This window comes from Triticum urartu, chromosome 6 (genome assembly GCF_003073215.2).
Source record: "Triticum urartu cultivar G1812 chromosome 6, Tu2.1, whole genome shotgun sequence".
Lineage (NCBI taxonomy): Eukaryota > Viridiplantae > Streptophyta > Magnoliopsida > Poales > Poaceae > Triticum > Triticum urartu.
The window spans coordinates 522,418,540-522,434,155 of record NC_053027.1 but is presented as its reverse complement, the minus strand read 5'-3'; the positions used below and the strand labels follow the sequence as shown (position 1 = coordinate 522,434,155).

General features: G+C 51.0%; 1 protein-coding gene and 1 long non-coding RNA gene across 2 annotated transcripts; both read left to right on the top strand.

Annotated features, from left to right (window-relative positions):
* The first annotated feature begins 10,437 nt into the window (after positions 1–10,437).
* LOC125512625 (WAT1-related protein At1g44800-like) lies at positions 10,438–13,478 on the top strand. Its single transcript, XM_048677727.1, has 4 exons — positions 10,438–10,746; positions 12,152–12,214; positions 12,291–12,974; positions 13,089–13,478. The coding sequence occupies exons 1-4, from the start codon at positions 10,553–10,555 to the stop codon at positions 13,327–13,329; spliced, it is 1,182 nt and encodes a 393-aa protein (XP_048533684.1). The 5' UTR covers positions 10,438–10,552; the 3' UTR covers positions 13,330–13,478.
* Positions 13,479–14,169: 691 nt separating this feature from the next.
* Positions 14,170–15,416, top strand: LOC125512624. Its single transcript, XR_007285456.1, has 2 exons — positions 14,170–14,530; positions 15,089–15,416. It is a non-coding gene; the product is annotated as an uncharacterized LOC125512624 (long non-coding RNA).
* Positions 15,417–15,616: the final 200 nt, after the last annotated feature.

Below are 15,616 nucleotides of genomic sequence, written 5' to 3'. Positions count from 1 at the left end.
GAGCTTTGTGATGAACTTCAATATGCAGGGGATGGAAAAGACCATTCCTGAAGTATTTGCAATGCTGAAATCAGCAGAGGTAGAAGTCAAAAAGGAACATTAGGTGTTGATGGTGAATAAAACCACTAAGTTCAAGAAAGGCAAGGGTAAGAAGAACTTCAAGAAGGACGACAAGGGAGTTGCCGCGCCCGGTAAGCAAGCTACCGGGAAGAAGCCAAAGAATGGACCCAAGCCCGAGACTAAGTGCTTTTGTTGCAAGGGAAGTGGTCACTGGAAGCGGAACTGCCCCAAATACTTAGCGGACAAGAAGGCCGGCATCACAAAAGGTATATGTGATATACATGTAATCGATGTGTACCTTACCAGTACTCGTAGTAGCTCCTGGGTATTTGATACCGGTGCGGTTGCTCACATTTATAACTCAAAGCAGGAGCTGCGGAATAAGCGGAGACTGGCAAAGGACGAGGTGACGATGCGTGTCGGGAATGGTTCCAAGGTCGATGTGATCACCGTCGGCACGCTACCTCTACATTTACCTACGGGATTAGTTTTAAACCTCAATAATTGTTATTTAGTGCCAGCTTTGAGCATGAACATTGTATCAGGATCTCGTTTAATACGAGATGGCTACTCATTTAAATCCGAGAATAATGGTTGTTCTATTTATATGAGAGATATGTTTTATGGACATGCTCCGATGGTGAATGGTTTATTCTTAATGAATATCGAGTGTAATGCTACACATATTCATAGTGTGAATACCAAAAGATGTAAGGTTGATAATGATAGTCCCACATACTTGTGGCACTGCCGCCTTGGTCATATAGGTGTCAAACGCATGAAGAAGCTCCATGCAGATGGACTTTTAGAGTCTCTTGATTACGAATCATTTGACACGTGCGAACCATGCCTCATGGGTAAAATGACCAAGACTCCATTCTCAGGAACAATGGAGCGAGCAACCAACTTATTGGAAATCATACATACTGATGTGTGCGGTCCAATGAGTGTTGAGGCTCGCGGTGGCTATCATTATGTTCTCACCCTCACTGATGACTTGAGTAGATATGGGTATGTCTACTTAATGAAACACAAGTCTGAGACCTTTGAAAAGTTCAAGGAATTTCAGAGTGAGGTTGAGAATCAACGTGACAGGAAAATCAAGTTCTTGGCGATCAGATCGTGGAGGAGAATACTTGAGTCACGAATTTGGCACACACTTAAGAAAATGTGGAATAGTTTCACAACTCACGCCGCCTGGAACACCTCAGCGTAATGGTGTGTCCGAACGTCGTAATCGCACTCTATTAGATATGGTGCGATCTATGATGTCTCTTACCGATTTACCGCTATCTTTTTGGGGCTATGCTTTAGAGACTGCGCATTCACTTTAAATAGGGCTCCGTCGAAATCCGTTGAGACGACACCGTATGAATTATGGTTTGGGAAGAAACCTAAGTGTTCGTTTCTAAAAGTTTGGGATGCGATGCTTATGTCAAGAAACTTCAACCTGAAAAGCTCGAACCCAAGTCGGAAAAATGCGTCTTCATAGGATACCCTAAAGAAACTATTGGGTATACCTTCTACCTCAGATCCGAAGGCAAGATCTTTGTTGCCAAGAATGGATCCTTTCTAGAGAAAGAGTTTCTCTCGAAAGAAGTAAGTGGGAGGAAAGTAGAACTTGATGAAGTATTACCTCTTGAACCGGAAAAGTGGCGCAACTCAAGAAAATGTTCCTGAGGTGCCTGCACCGACTAGAGAGGAAGTTAATGATGATGATCATGAAACTTCAGATCAAGTTGCTACTGAAATTCGATAGGTCCACAAGGACACGTTCCGCACCAGAGTGGTACGGCAACCCTGTCTTGGAAATCATGTTGTTAGACAACGGTGAACCTTCGAACTATGAAGAAGCGATGGCGGGCCGGATTCCGACAAATGGCTAGAAGCCATGAAATCCGAGATAGGATCCATGTATGAAAACGAAGTATGGACTTTGACTGACTTGCCCGTTGAGCGGCGAGCCATAGAAAATAAATGGATCTTTAAGAAGAAGACAGACGCGGATGGTAATGTGACCATCTATAAAGCTCGGCTTGTCGCTAAGGGTTATCGACAAGTTCAAGGGGTTGACTACGATGAGACTTTCTCACCGGTAGAGAAGCTGAAGTCCGTCCGAATCATGTTAGCGATTGCCGCATTCTACGATTATGAAATATGGCAAATGGACGTCAAAACAGCATTCCTTAATGGTTTCCTTAAGGAAGAATTGTATATGATGCAGCCAGAAGGTTTTGTCGATCCTAAGAATGCTGACAAGGTGTGCAAGCTCCAACGCTCGATTTATGGGCTGGTGCAAGCATCTCGGAGTTGGAACATTCGCTTTGATGAGATGATCAAAGCGTTTGGGTTTACGCAGACTTATGGAGAAGCCTGCGTTTACAAGAAAGTGAGTGGGAGCTCTGTAGCATTCCTCATACTATATGTAGATGACATACTTTTGATGGGAAATGATATAGAACTCTTGGACAGCATAAAGGCCTACTTGAATAAGAGTTTTTCAATGAAGGACCTTGGAGAAGCTGCTTATATATTAGGCATCAAGATCTACAGAGATAGATCAAGACGCCTCATAGGTCTTTCAAAAAGCACATACCTTGATAAGATATTGAAGAAGTTCAATATGGATCAGTCTAAGAAGGGGTTCTTGCCTGTGTTGCAAGCTGTGAAATTGAGCTCAGCTCAATGTCCGACCATGGCAGAAGATATAGAAGAGATGAGTGTCATCCCCTATGCCTCAGCCATAGGTTCTATTATGTATGCCATGCTGTGTACCAGACCTGATGTAAACCTTGCCGTAAGTTTGGTAGGAAGGTACCAAAGTAATCCCGGCAAGGAACACTGGACAGCGGTCAAGAATATCCTGAAGTACCTGAAAAGGACTAAGGAAATGTTTCTCATTTATGGAGGTGACGAAGAGCTAGTCGTAAAGGGTTACGTCGACGCTAGCTTCGACACAGATCTGGATGACTCAAAGTCACAAACCGGATACGTGTATATTTTGAATGGTGGGGCAGTAAGCTGGTGCAGTTGCAAGCAGAGCGTCGTGGCGGGATCTACATGTGAAGCGGAGTACATGGCAGCCTCGGAGGCAGCACATGAAGCAATTTGGGTGAAGGAGTTCATCACCGACCTAGGAGTCATACCCAATGCGTCGGGGCCGATCAAGCTCTTCTGTGACAACACTGGAGTTATTGCTCTTGCCAAGGAGCCCAGGTTTCACAAGAAGACAAGGCACATCAAGCGTCGCTTCAAATCCATTCGTGAAAATGTTCAAAATGGAGACATAGATATTTGTAAAGTACACACGGACCTAAATGTAGCAGATCCGTTGACTAAACCTCTCCCTAGAGCAAAACATGATCAACACCAGAATTCCATGGGTGTTCGATTCATCACAATGTAACTAGATTATTGACTCTAGTGCAAGTGGGAGACTGTTGGAAATATGCCCTAGAGGCAATAATAAAAGCATTATTATTATATTTCCTTGTTCATGATAATTGTCTCTATTCATGCTATAATTGTGTTATCCGGAAATCATAATACATGTGTGAATAATAGACACCAACATGTCCCTAGTAAGCCTCTAGTTGACTAGCTCGTTGATCAACGGATAGTCATGGTTTCCTGACTATGGACATTGGATGTCATTGATAACGAGATCACATCATTAGGAGAATGATGTGATGGACAAGACCCAATCCTAAACATAGCACAAGATCGTATAGTTCGTTTGCTAGAGTTTTCCAATGTCAAGTATCTTTTCCTTAGACCATGAGATCGTGTAACTCCCGGATACCGTAGGAGTGCTTTGGGTGTGCCAAACGTCACAACGTAACTGGGTGACTATAAAGGTATACTACGGGTATCTCCGAAAGTGTCTGTTGGGTTGACACGGATCAAGACTGGGATTTGTCACTCCGTATGACGGAGAGGTATCACTGGGCCCACTCGGTAATGCATCATCATAATGAGCTCAAAGTGACCAAGTGTCTGGTCACGGGATCATGCATTACGATACGAGTAAAGTGACTTGCCGGTAACGAGATTGAACGAGGTATTGGGATACCGACGATCAGATCTCGGGCAAGTAACATACCGATTGACAAAGGGAATTGTATACGGGGTTCCTTGAATCCTCGACATCGTGGTTCATCCGATGAGATCATCGAGGAGCATGTGGGAGCCAACATGGGTATCCAGATCCCGCTGTTGGTTATTGACCGGAGAGCGATCTCGGTCATGTCTACATGTCTCCCGAACCCGTAGGGTCTACACACTTAAGGTTCGGTGACGCTAGGGTTGTAGGGATATGTATATGCAGTAACCCGAATGTTGTTCGGAGTCCCGGATGAGATCCCGGACATCATGAGGAGTTCCGGAATGGTCCGGAGGTAAAGAATTATATATAGGAAGTGCTATTTCGGCCATCGGGACAAGTTTCGGGGTCACCGGTATTGTACCGGGACCACCGGAAGGGTCCCCGGGGTCCACCGGATGGGGCTACCTATCCCGGAGGGCCCCATGGGCTGAAGTGGGAGGGGATCCAGCCCAAAGTGGGCTGGGGCGCCACTTCCCCCTAGGGCCCATGCGCCTAGGGTGGGGGAAACCCTAAAGGAAGAGTCCTAGGCTAGGAGGGGAAGGCACCTCCTAGGTGCCTTGGGGAGGAGGGATTCCTCCCCTTGGCCGCACCCCCTAGGAGATTGGATCTCCTAGGGCCGGCGCCCCCCCTTGGCCCTCCTATATATAGTGGGGAGATGGAGGACTTTACCCACCCCATGCCTTTGGTGCCTCCCTCTCCCTCTCCAACACCTCCTCCTCCTCCATAGTGCTTGGCGAAGCCCTGCCGGAGTACTGCAGCTCCACCACCACCACGCCATCGTGCTGCTGTTGGAGCCATCTTCCTCAACCTCTCCTTCCCCCTTGCTGGATCAAGAAGAAGGAGACGTTACGCTGACCGTACGTGTGTTGAACACGGAGGTGCCGTCCGTTCGGCGCTAGGATCTCCGGTGATTTGGATCACGTCGAGTACGCCTTCCTCATCCCCGTTCTTTGAACGCTTCCGCGCGTGATCTACAAAGGTATGTAGATGCAATCCAATCACTCGTTGCTAGATGAACTCATAGATGGATCTTGGTGAAACCGTAGGAAAATTTTTGTTTTCTGCAACGTTCCCCAACAAGCGTCCAGTGGTCGGATGCACAAGCTGGAACGAAACTCTTCAAACGCTGGCGTTGGAACCCCCTTGGTCATCACGTCTACGAACTGCTGGGTGGTGGGCACGTGGAGTACACGAAGCTGTCCGAGCGCCACTTTCTCGCGTACGAAGTGGATGTCCAGCTCGATGTGCTTCATGTGGCGATGATGTACCGGATTGGCAGCCATGTAGACGGAGGATATGTTGTCGCAGTACACCATGGTGGCCGTGCGCAGCGGGACGTGAAGTTCACACAGGAGCTGCCGGAGCCAGCAGCACTCTGCGACCGCGTTGGTGACGGCGCGGTACTCTGCTTCGGCACTGGAGCGCGACACAGTGGGTTGCCTCTTGGAGGACCAGGAGACCAGAGCGTCGCCGAGGAACACCGTGTAGCCAGATGTCGAGCGGCGCGTGTCTGGACAGCCGGCCCAGTCGGCGTCGGAGTATGCGACCAGGTCCAGGGGCGTCGACCGGCGAAGATGGAGTCCATGGGTGGAGGAGCCGTGGACGTAGCGAAGAATGCGTTTCACCAACGCAAGGTGCTGTTCGCGCGGGTCATGCATGTGTAGACATGCCTGCTGCACAGCATAGGCCAGATCGGGCCGCGTCATGGTTAGGTATTGGAGAGCACCCACCAGACTGTGGTATTCCGAAGGATCCGACACGGGTGCGCCGGCGTCACTGCTGAGCTTGTGGCGAGTGTCAACAGGCGTGCTGACGGGCTTGCAAGCCGTCATGTTGGCGCGGTCCAGAAGCTCTTCAGCGTATTTGCTTTGAGAGAGGAAGATGCCATCGGCGCTGCGGGTGACACTGATGCCGAGGAAGTAGTGTAGAGCACCGAGGTCCTTCATGGAGAACTCCGCGAAGAGGAGCTGCTGGAGTCGTCGAAGCAGAGCTGGCGAGGACGCGGTGAGGACGACGTCGTCCACGTACAGCAAGAGGTACGCGATCTCGTCAGCTTGGCGAAGCACGAACAGCGAGGGATCCGAGCGCGCGGCAATGAAGCCAACGGCGCGGAGGAAGGCGGCGAAGCGGTCGAACCACGCACGGAGCGCCTGCCGCAGCCCGTAGAGTGACTTGTCGAGGAGGCAGATGTGGTCGGGGTGGCGCTCGTCGACGAAGCTGGCCGACTGTTGACAGTAGACACGCTCGGTGAGGCAGCCCTGGAGGAAGGCGTTGTTGACGTCCATTTGATGGACAGGCCACTCCCGAGCAGCGGCGATGGTTAGCACCGCGCGGATCATCGCCGACTTGACGACGGGGGAGAACGTCTCGTCGAAGTCCACGCCCGGGCGCTGGGAGAAGCCGCGTACAACCCAGCGCGCCTTGTATCGCTCCAGCGTCCCGTCCGCCTTGAATTTGTGGCGGAAGAGCCACTTTCCGGTGACGATGTTGGCGCCGGGCGGTCGTGGCACGAGCTTCCAGGTCTGGTTCGCCATCAGCGCCCTGTATTCCTCCTGCATAGCGGTTAGCCAGTGGGGATCTCGCAACGCGGTGCGGACGGTTTTAGGTATAGGTGCGATGGAAGGGGTAACGGTGGCTGTGTTGGCATCGGCATAGCGCGGGTTTGGTTGGAAGATGCCGCGTTGTGCGTGGGTGGTCATGGCATGGGTGGGCACATGACGGCTAGGACGAGCGGGAGGTTGGGCACGAGGTGTCGGCGTGGGAGAACGCTGGGGTTCAGGTGCTGCGTGAGGAGAGTTTGGCGGAGGCAACTCAGGTGCGCACGTCGAGGCGGTGGGTGGACTGCTATACATACAGGCGGGAGGTGCTGGTAGGCGAGGGGTTTTAGGGTATGGGTCGGATGGCGTGGTAGGCGAGGGAGGAGCGGGATTGGCTGTGGGAGGTGGGATCGGCTGCGGGCGCGGCGTGCGAGCACGACGGGGCACGCTGGGGTGGATGGGTGGTGGATCATCGTCGGCCTGAGGTGAGCGAGGGGTAGACGGTGTGGCAAAGGGGAAGTGGTGCTCGTCGAACGTGACATGGCGTGAGATAATGACGCGCCCGGTCTCGCGATTGAGGCAACGGTATCCCTTGTGATCGGGAGAGTAGCCGAGGAAAACGCAAGGGTGCGAGCGAGGAGCTAACTTGTGCGGCGCAGTAGACGTGAGGTTCGGGTAGCAGAGACACCCGAACACACGTAGGGCATCGTACGCCGGGGGAGTTCCGTGGAGGAGGAAGAAAGGGGTATGGTTGTCACGTGCGCGACAGGGGCGACGATTAAGCACGAAAGTGGCTGTAGCGAGTGCCTCAACCCAGTAGGTGTAAGGCATGGAGGCGTGGATGAGCATGGCGCGGGCGATGTCGTTGAGCGTCCGTAGCACGCGTTCGGCATGCCTGTTCTGTGGAGAAGTGTAGGGACACGACATGCGCAGCTGGATTCCTTTCGTAGAGAAGAACGCGCGAGAGGAATGATTGTCGAACTCGCGGCCGTTGTCACTCTGGATGGTGAGAATGTTGAGATGGAAGTGGCAGCGGACGAGCGCATGGAAGTGTTTGATGGTGGGAAGAACTTCGGATTTTTGGCGTAATGGAAACGTCCAGACAAAGTGACTATAGTCATCCAATAGCACAAGATAATACTGAAATCCAGATATACTAGTGATAGGCGACGTCCAGACATCACAGTGAACTAATTGAAGCGGAAAGAAAGATACATGGTCCGAGGACCCAAATGGTAGTCTAACGTGCTTCCCAAGCTGGCAGGCGTGACACACGGACGACAGGGCACCATGGCGTGGCGTGGACGACGAGCGAAGCATGCTGAGGAGGGAGTCGTGGCCGGGGTGACCCAGCCGCTGGTGCCATGTATCGGTGGAGACGGCAGTGAGCGCGTGGTGCAACGGAGTGGATGTGGACGCGGACATGGGCGTAGACACGGGGTAGAGATCGCCGTCGGCATCACATCGGAGGATTACCCTCTTCGTCCTTCGTTCCTTGACAAAGAAACCACGATCATCAAACTCGACGTTAACAGGATTATCGCGAGCTAGGGCTTTGACAGAAATCAAATTTTTGATGAGGTGGGGGGAGACGAGTACGTTGCGAAGTGCAAGAGGTGTCGTGGTAGTGGGAATGGAGGTGTGACCAGTGTGTGTAACCGCGAGCGAGGTCCCATCACCAACTGTAATGCCTGAGGAAGTATAGGGGTGGGAGACGGAGAGCATACTAGAGCTCGACGCCATGTGCGACGAGGCACCTGAGTCGAGATACCAATCCGCGGTGGGCGCCGGCGGCTGGGGCTGCTGGACGTGGAGGTTGTTGAGGGCCTGCACCAGGCCGTGCTGATCCCACGCCGGAGTGGGAGCCGCACCGTAGAGGGGATGTGGCGGGACGGCGCCAGGAGTCCACTGCAGCGGAGGAGCTCCAGGCGGGATCGGGTGTGGTGCGGCCGATGGAGTCGCCGTCGTGTTGTTGTAGTAGTGGGAGACGGCGCCGGCGAACGGTGGCGAAGCCCCGGGGCGAGGCCCGAGAACACCAGCACCTGGGGCATGGGGACGCCATGGCATTGGCCAGGCATGGACCATGCCGGTCCAGGGGGTAGTGTTAGCCACCGGCAGTGCAGGTGTGCGGGACGAGGAGGCCCCGCCGGAGTTGAAGCCATCGGTGTCGACCGCCTTGCCCTTGCCGCGACCGCGTCCGCCATGGTTTCCCCCGCCTCCATTGGCAGGAGCAGGAGCAGGAGTGCGCGCGGCGTGGAGAGCCGTCTCGGTGGTGGTGTCCGCCGTGTGACAGCTTTCTTCAAGTAGGAGGAAGGCCCGACAGCAGAGGAAGGACGGGAACGGCGTCTGCATGGTGAGGATGGGAATCGCGTAGCGCAGGCGCGGGTGGAGACTGCGGAACATGTTCAGGACCTGCTCGCGGTCGCTGACGGGCTCACCGAGGTCGGCGAGGTGGTCAGCGCACTCCTTGAGGCGCCCAAAGTAGTGATGACGGAGGAGGAACCCTGCTCGATGCGCCGGAAGTCAGTGGCGAGGAACACCACCTGATGCTCCTGGTTCTCCATGAATAGGGAGGTGATCGCGGCCCAGACCTCCGCCGCGGTCACGTCACGCTGGTGGATGAGACCGAAGATCTCCCTGCTCACACGTGTGTAGAGCCAGGAGAGGATGTGTGCATCATCCTGAAGCCAGGCGGGATCGCCGGGACGGGGGCCGCCGGTGAGGTGGTGGGCGACGCCGCTCTTCTGGAACATCACCTCGAACAACGTGCGCCACTGGGAGAAATTGGGCGGCTGCAGCGTGAGGACGAGGGGGACATGGTGGTTGATGAACACACCAGCCAGGGGGGAGAGCGGCAGTGGCTGGGCGGCGGACGACCCAGTGGTGAGAGCGTCATGGCCAGGGCGCATGCCCAGCACAAATGCCGAGGGCGTGAGGAGCGTAGGTGCAGGGGCCCGAGGGGTAGCGGAGGCGGCGGCGTCAAGAGCGCCAGCGAGGGTGCGACCAGGACGAGGGGGAGGAGGTGGTGGGGGTGGGGGAGGCGTCGGCCCAGACATGGCCGGAGACGGGAGGGGAGCAGGCAGCGGAAGCGACGTCAGGCGCTAGAGGGGCCTGGTGTCTGATACCATGTGAGTGGAGAGAGGAGTTTGGGCAATGCACCTTGGGTGCTGCCGATGAATGCATTAGCATATGTATAGGTTACAGGAGAGCGCGGGGAGCGCAGAGTACATGCGCGACGTGCGCGGCGTGCAGCAGTTTGCACGGGGCGTGCATGGCGCACATCTAGCCTAGCTAAGTACGTGTGTAGAGGACGAGGTTGACTGACATGGACCTTGAGTGAACCACTTATTATAGGATTAGGACCTCAATGTGTATTTTGAGACTTCGAGGACACTTTTAGGACCTTTAGTGCATTTTAATTCTACTTTTATTTATTAGCAGAAAGTAAATATATGATTCTGGTCCTTTCGGAAGAATCTCTAGATTTACAATTACGCATTTAGAACAAAGAGATTAATATTCACATTTTATTTTTCCGGGAATAATATCATTCACTTATGTAGCATGGTATTGCTGCTACATCTTATCAGCTAAGCTAGCGCTGGGACGCAAAGGCCATGACTCGGATCCACCGATGAGCCACACTACGCTTTTCATCCTGCTCCTGAACCCTACATGTACCGTTGGCCGCACAGTGTCGGTGGAGCGCGTCTATATAAAGGAGCCGGTTTCCCTGTGAGCTCATCGCCAACGATCACAGCCATTGGCCATTGCTTGCGTGAGTCACATCGAGCTCGGGCTACTGAGTGAGAGAGAAGTAGCTAGCTAGCCGGAGGAGAGAGATAGAAGTATGGGTATGGGGTGGAAAGTTGTGAGCGATGTGAAGCCATACCTGGCGATGGTGCTGCTGCAGGTGGGGTTCGCCGGGATGTACATCATCGCCGTGGCGTCCCTCAAGGCCGGGATGAGCCACTTCGTGCTCGTCGTCTACCGTAACCTCGTCGCCACCGCCGTCATGACGCCCTTCGCCCTCTACTTCGAGAGGTAACCCTACCTAGTTCCATTCATCCATGCATCGAATGACTATACTCTCCTTCACACACACGACGCTCTCGCACGTACGCAAGCGCCACTCTCTTGTCCGTGCATCGTTGTGCAGTAGGTATTGCATCATGGGCTCGCTCGCATGCACACGCATCATGCGGGCGGCGTGCATATAATGTCAATGTTGCCTATTTTTCCTTCGAAGAACATCCGGTTGAGGATCATGATCAACACGTACACTTCAGCAGATGAGCCTCTACGTCAAACGGCAAAGTCACCAGTTCACCACACAGTACGAGATGTAATGATCTTAATTAACTCAGGGTACAATCATCTCATTAACTATCTAAGCGAGGGCTCGGTTGTTTATACATTGCCATGAGCTACCATGAAAGTCGAGGACTAGAGATAGATCATTAATTAGTTAGAGTAGACGGTTCCAACATAAATGAGCGCTTCAAGTTTTACACAAGCATGCGTGGATGTGCAGCTAGCTGCCAGCATTATTCTGACCGATGCTCCCATACACTCTGGCTTTTGCTTTTAGTTAGTTAGACAAAGTTTCCAGGAGCCAAGGACAACAGAACAAATGGATCAATATAGTAAAGGAAGATCATGAAAATTAACAAGGCCAACTTGCCAAACGTGCACCCCCACGATCGATTAACACGCACGTACAATTTGCTCGGTTCATATATTCTCATTTTTGTCTCATTTAGAATTTTTTTTAGGGGTATGTTTGTCTCATTTAGATGGTGCAAGCTGCACTCGTGGATCCTAATCCAGTAAAGTGTAGGTGCACATCTTGATACCTTATTCTATTTTGTACCGGCAAAGCAGCTAGCTTTCTTGGCTTTCCTTATCAGGCGTTAAATCGTCATTTGTATATGGATGGATCAATCATAATATCAGAGTGCATTAATTAGCAGAAGTAGGAAATGACACATAAGCAGGTGCATGTAGCTAGCTAACCGGCATATGTGCGGTATGTGTGTTTACGTACGTGTAAACGCACCTGGACGACCTCCACTAGGCAGTGTGACCTGATTGGCCACTGGTGGAGGACCTACCATGTATGGAACCACCAGGCCCCACATGTCAACCAGAAGCTTATGCACCGTTCATCCATAGAGTTACATCAACTAATACACTTTAAATTATAGTATACGTGTGGGTGTGGCTAGGTCAATTCTAAATCAAATGATGTAACATGCAAGAAGAAACAGAAAAAATTAAAAAGAAAATTTTGTATGGATCTCAATGCAAAATTTCATGGATATAGCATCAACTTCGACTTCGACTTTGCAAGACTGTTCATTTTGATTCATATTTCGTAGATCATTATCCATGAGAGAAACACTACCTAATTGTGTATTTTGCTCCAACCTACGTATAACATGTGCAGAGGACGGAGGCCAAAGATGACAACCGCCATCTTCCTCAAGATCATGGGGCTCGCAATCCTCGAGTACGTCCGTACTGTTAACTGCACATAACTCTTTCTTGATTAGTGACTGATGTGCTGTGTTGCATGGGTCTCTCAGGCCCGTGATTGACCAGAACCTCTACTTCTTGGGCGCGAAGCTGACCTCGGCGGGATTCGCGACGGCGCTCCTCAACACCCTCCCGGCCGTCACCTTCGTGCTGGCCCTCATCCTGCGCATGGAGAAAGTGCGGCTGCGCAGCCTGCACAGCCAGGCCAAGATCGCCGGCACGGTCCTCACGGTTGCCGGCGCCGTGCTCATGATCCTTTACCACGGCCCCGCCATGCAGTTCCCGTGGACCAAGGGCCAGCACCACGCCGCTGCCGGTGGCCAGGGCGCCGTCGGCGCCGCCGCCGCGCGGGACTGGCTGAAAGGAACCATGATGCTCATCGGCTCCTGCATGGTCTGGTCGTGCTTCTTCATCCTCCAGTCCAGCACGCTGCGGAGCTACCCGGCGGAGCTCTCCGTCACGGCGCTCATCTGCGGCATGGGCTCGCTGATGAGCGGCGCCGTCGCCCTCGTCGCTGAGCGCGCCAACACCCATGCCTGGGTTATCGGCTTCGACACCCGCCTCTTGACCGTGGTCTACGCCGGCATAGTGTGCTCCGGCGTGGCGTACTACTTGCAGGGCGTCGTGTCCAGGCAAAGGGGCCCGGTCTTCGTGACAGCCTTCAACCCGCTGTGCATGATCATTACTGCCGTCATGGGCTCCATCATTCTCAAGGAGGAGATCACCCTCGGAAGGTACTACGTACGATAGTGCTTCCACCATATCAAAATGGACGAGGATATACATGCACTAGTGCAAGTGTGCAACATTATTCCATACCAGTGATATCATTTCAATTTTGCTTTCAGTGTGATTGGTGCAGTGATCATCGTGGCAGGCCTCTACTTCCTCATCTGGGGCAAGAGCAAGGACAAGATTATCATCAGCCCCAGCCAACTCTCCGACGTCAGCGTCAAAGGAGCCGGCGCGCTGCCCTTGACCTTGGCGACCAACGGCCATGGCCACATCAAGCAACACGAGCTCGGCAACGGCAACGGCAACGGCGGCCATGTCGACGTCGAGACGCCCGTGACCAATGGGCACTACTAGCAAGGGATCGATTGGAGTGGCTACGTTTTATACGTCCTCCAGTCGTCCATCGACCAGTATATGTCTAGCTTTTTTCCTTGTAGTGCATGGTCCATCGAGCGATCATGCATGGAGATGATTTTTTCTCTATATATATTTTATTCCTGTCAGCTTCTCCCTAGCTACGATCCTATCATGTGACTATGTGAGAGTGACCAGATGCTGCTTGTCAGTAGTCACTACTAAGTTGAGCAGGGAAACATGTTTCTTTTTTTAAAACGGAGGCAGAAGCTTTGCCTCATCCATTAATCTACTACCCCTATAAAAGAAAGAGAGGGCGGAGAACCAAGTCACCCTATCTATCCAAACCTGCAATCTGAAGGCCTACATTCCTCCAAAACATTAAACACGTTTTATACTTTAATTACCCACCAATGCCATTGGGTTACAATCCTCATCTACTACCACTATAAAAGAAAGAGAGAGACAGATCCAAACAATCACATCCATCCATCGTCAAAATTTAATGGCTCTTAATTCTTCTGTGTTTAACGCTACCAACCACGGGTTAAGCCACGATCGATCGATGGCTAATCTGCCTCGCGGTAAAAAAAAGAGAAAACCGTCCGCACGACCTCCTCCTCCTCCCGCACGACCTCCTCCTCCTCCCGCGCCGTTCGCCTCCCGCAGCCGCGCCCTTCGCAGCAGCCTCGCGCCGAGCCACAGGAAGCCGCGCCAGTCACCGCCGCCTCGCGCCGCCGGAGCCACGGGAAGCCGCCGCGGGTCGCCAGGAGCCTCCCCAGACGCGGGAGCCCGCCCCCGCCGCGGGAGCCGCCCGCCGCACAGAACAATTTGTGATTCTCTATTCATGATATTTAGATAGATCGGATTCGTTCCTTTATAGCATACACGGACTTGAATTATTTTGTCATTGATGAATATGCATAATGTACTTTAATTTGTTGAGATTTCAAATGAGGTCGTAGGAATCAAAATGGAACTCTCATGTGGCTGATATCGGTTTTATATTATATTTTTAGATGAAATTTCTATATTTACTTATCTCAAGATATATTTGATTTCATTTTCGTCTCTTGAGACAAGGAGCGAGCAAACTGTTGATTTTGCAGAGAACAATTGTCACTGAATTGCTTTCAAGGCGGATGTTCCATAGACAAACAAGCATGCAATCAACACTGCATGATTTCAATTGGTTTCCAATGTACGTAGCATGTCTATCTGGTTATTTTGCTTTTTGGTTTGTGCACTCATGGAACGAGAAAGAATTGAACCAACCAATTTGCAGGGTGAATATTTAATATTTCATTTTTTTATTCTACCTCATGAAAACTCTAAAGATAATGACCTGTGGTTCTCCTAAAGTATAGTTGTGAGATAAGAATTTTGGTGCATCTAATCAACTACACTGAGAATGAAGCCACATACAACATGCACCCCTTATGTTGTACGAGAATTGGTTAGTGTATTAAGACATACTAAGGTAATCAGGTGTCTTCACTCCATGCATATGATGCTAAATTGTAGAATTGCTTGAAAATCATTTAAATTATAGGTTGGTTGTCATATTTTTTAGTGTAATCATAATATCTTTAGAATTTGCATATCTGGTTGTAACATCAGTCGTGGCGTGCATTGCTTGTGCACGCTTACTATATTCCTTGTGTATGAAGCTGCAATTGAAATATGTATGCTATAGCATGTATGTGAGCTTACATTATTTGTTTTATAATTGCTGATTATGATTAGAAATAACATGTAGCCTGGAAAGAAGGAACGATATGAGCTAAAAGATGCAGAAAAAGAGGATTAGGCCCGCAGATTGTTATCAAGGAGAACATTGAGCTATGAGGGTGTTTTTTCGGGCAACACCGGCGATGGTCTCAGCAGCTATATGATGGTGAACTGTAGTTGTCGTAATATTCTAAGAAATATATTATGATTAATTTTTACTTACCTATCCGATTTTTTTCATTGCGATGATCTGATAGGCCCCATATAGGTGTCTGGATTGTAATAGGTATTTTTCTGGGTTAAGAAGGAAGAATGTTTCGGGTGTTCATTAAGATTATTCTTGATTGGTGAACTGCGATGGCGGATTTAATTTCAATATGCTTTAGGAAAATCTGTTAAGTACATATTACATCAAGATTTAAATTCATAGAGTATGTGAGATGTATGGTAAACCATTGCTCATGTAAGATATTGCTATATGTAAACTAAAAATGTAAGTTTCATGTATTTAAATATTATTTTCTAATGAATTTCTATCAAAACGTGCATTGCACGT

Bases quoted from the DNA above. Each gene is read 5' to 3' on its own strand.
- LOC125512625 (XM_048677727.1), top strand. From the start codon at position 10,553: ATGGGTATGGGGTGGAAAGTTGTGAGCGATGTGAAGCCATACCTGGCG. The intron at 10,747-12,151 runs GTAACCCTACCT...TAACATGTGCAG, and splicing joins TTCGCCCTCTACTTCGAGAG to AGGACGGAGGCCAAAGATGA. The intron at 12,975-13,088 runs GTACTACGTACG...TTTTGCTTTCAG, and splicing joins GAGGAGATCACCCTCGGAAG to TGTGATTGGTGCAGTGATCA.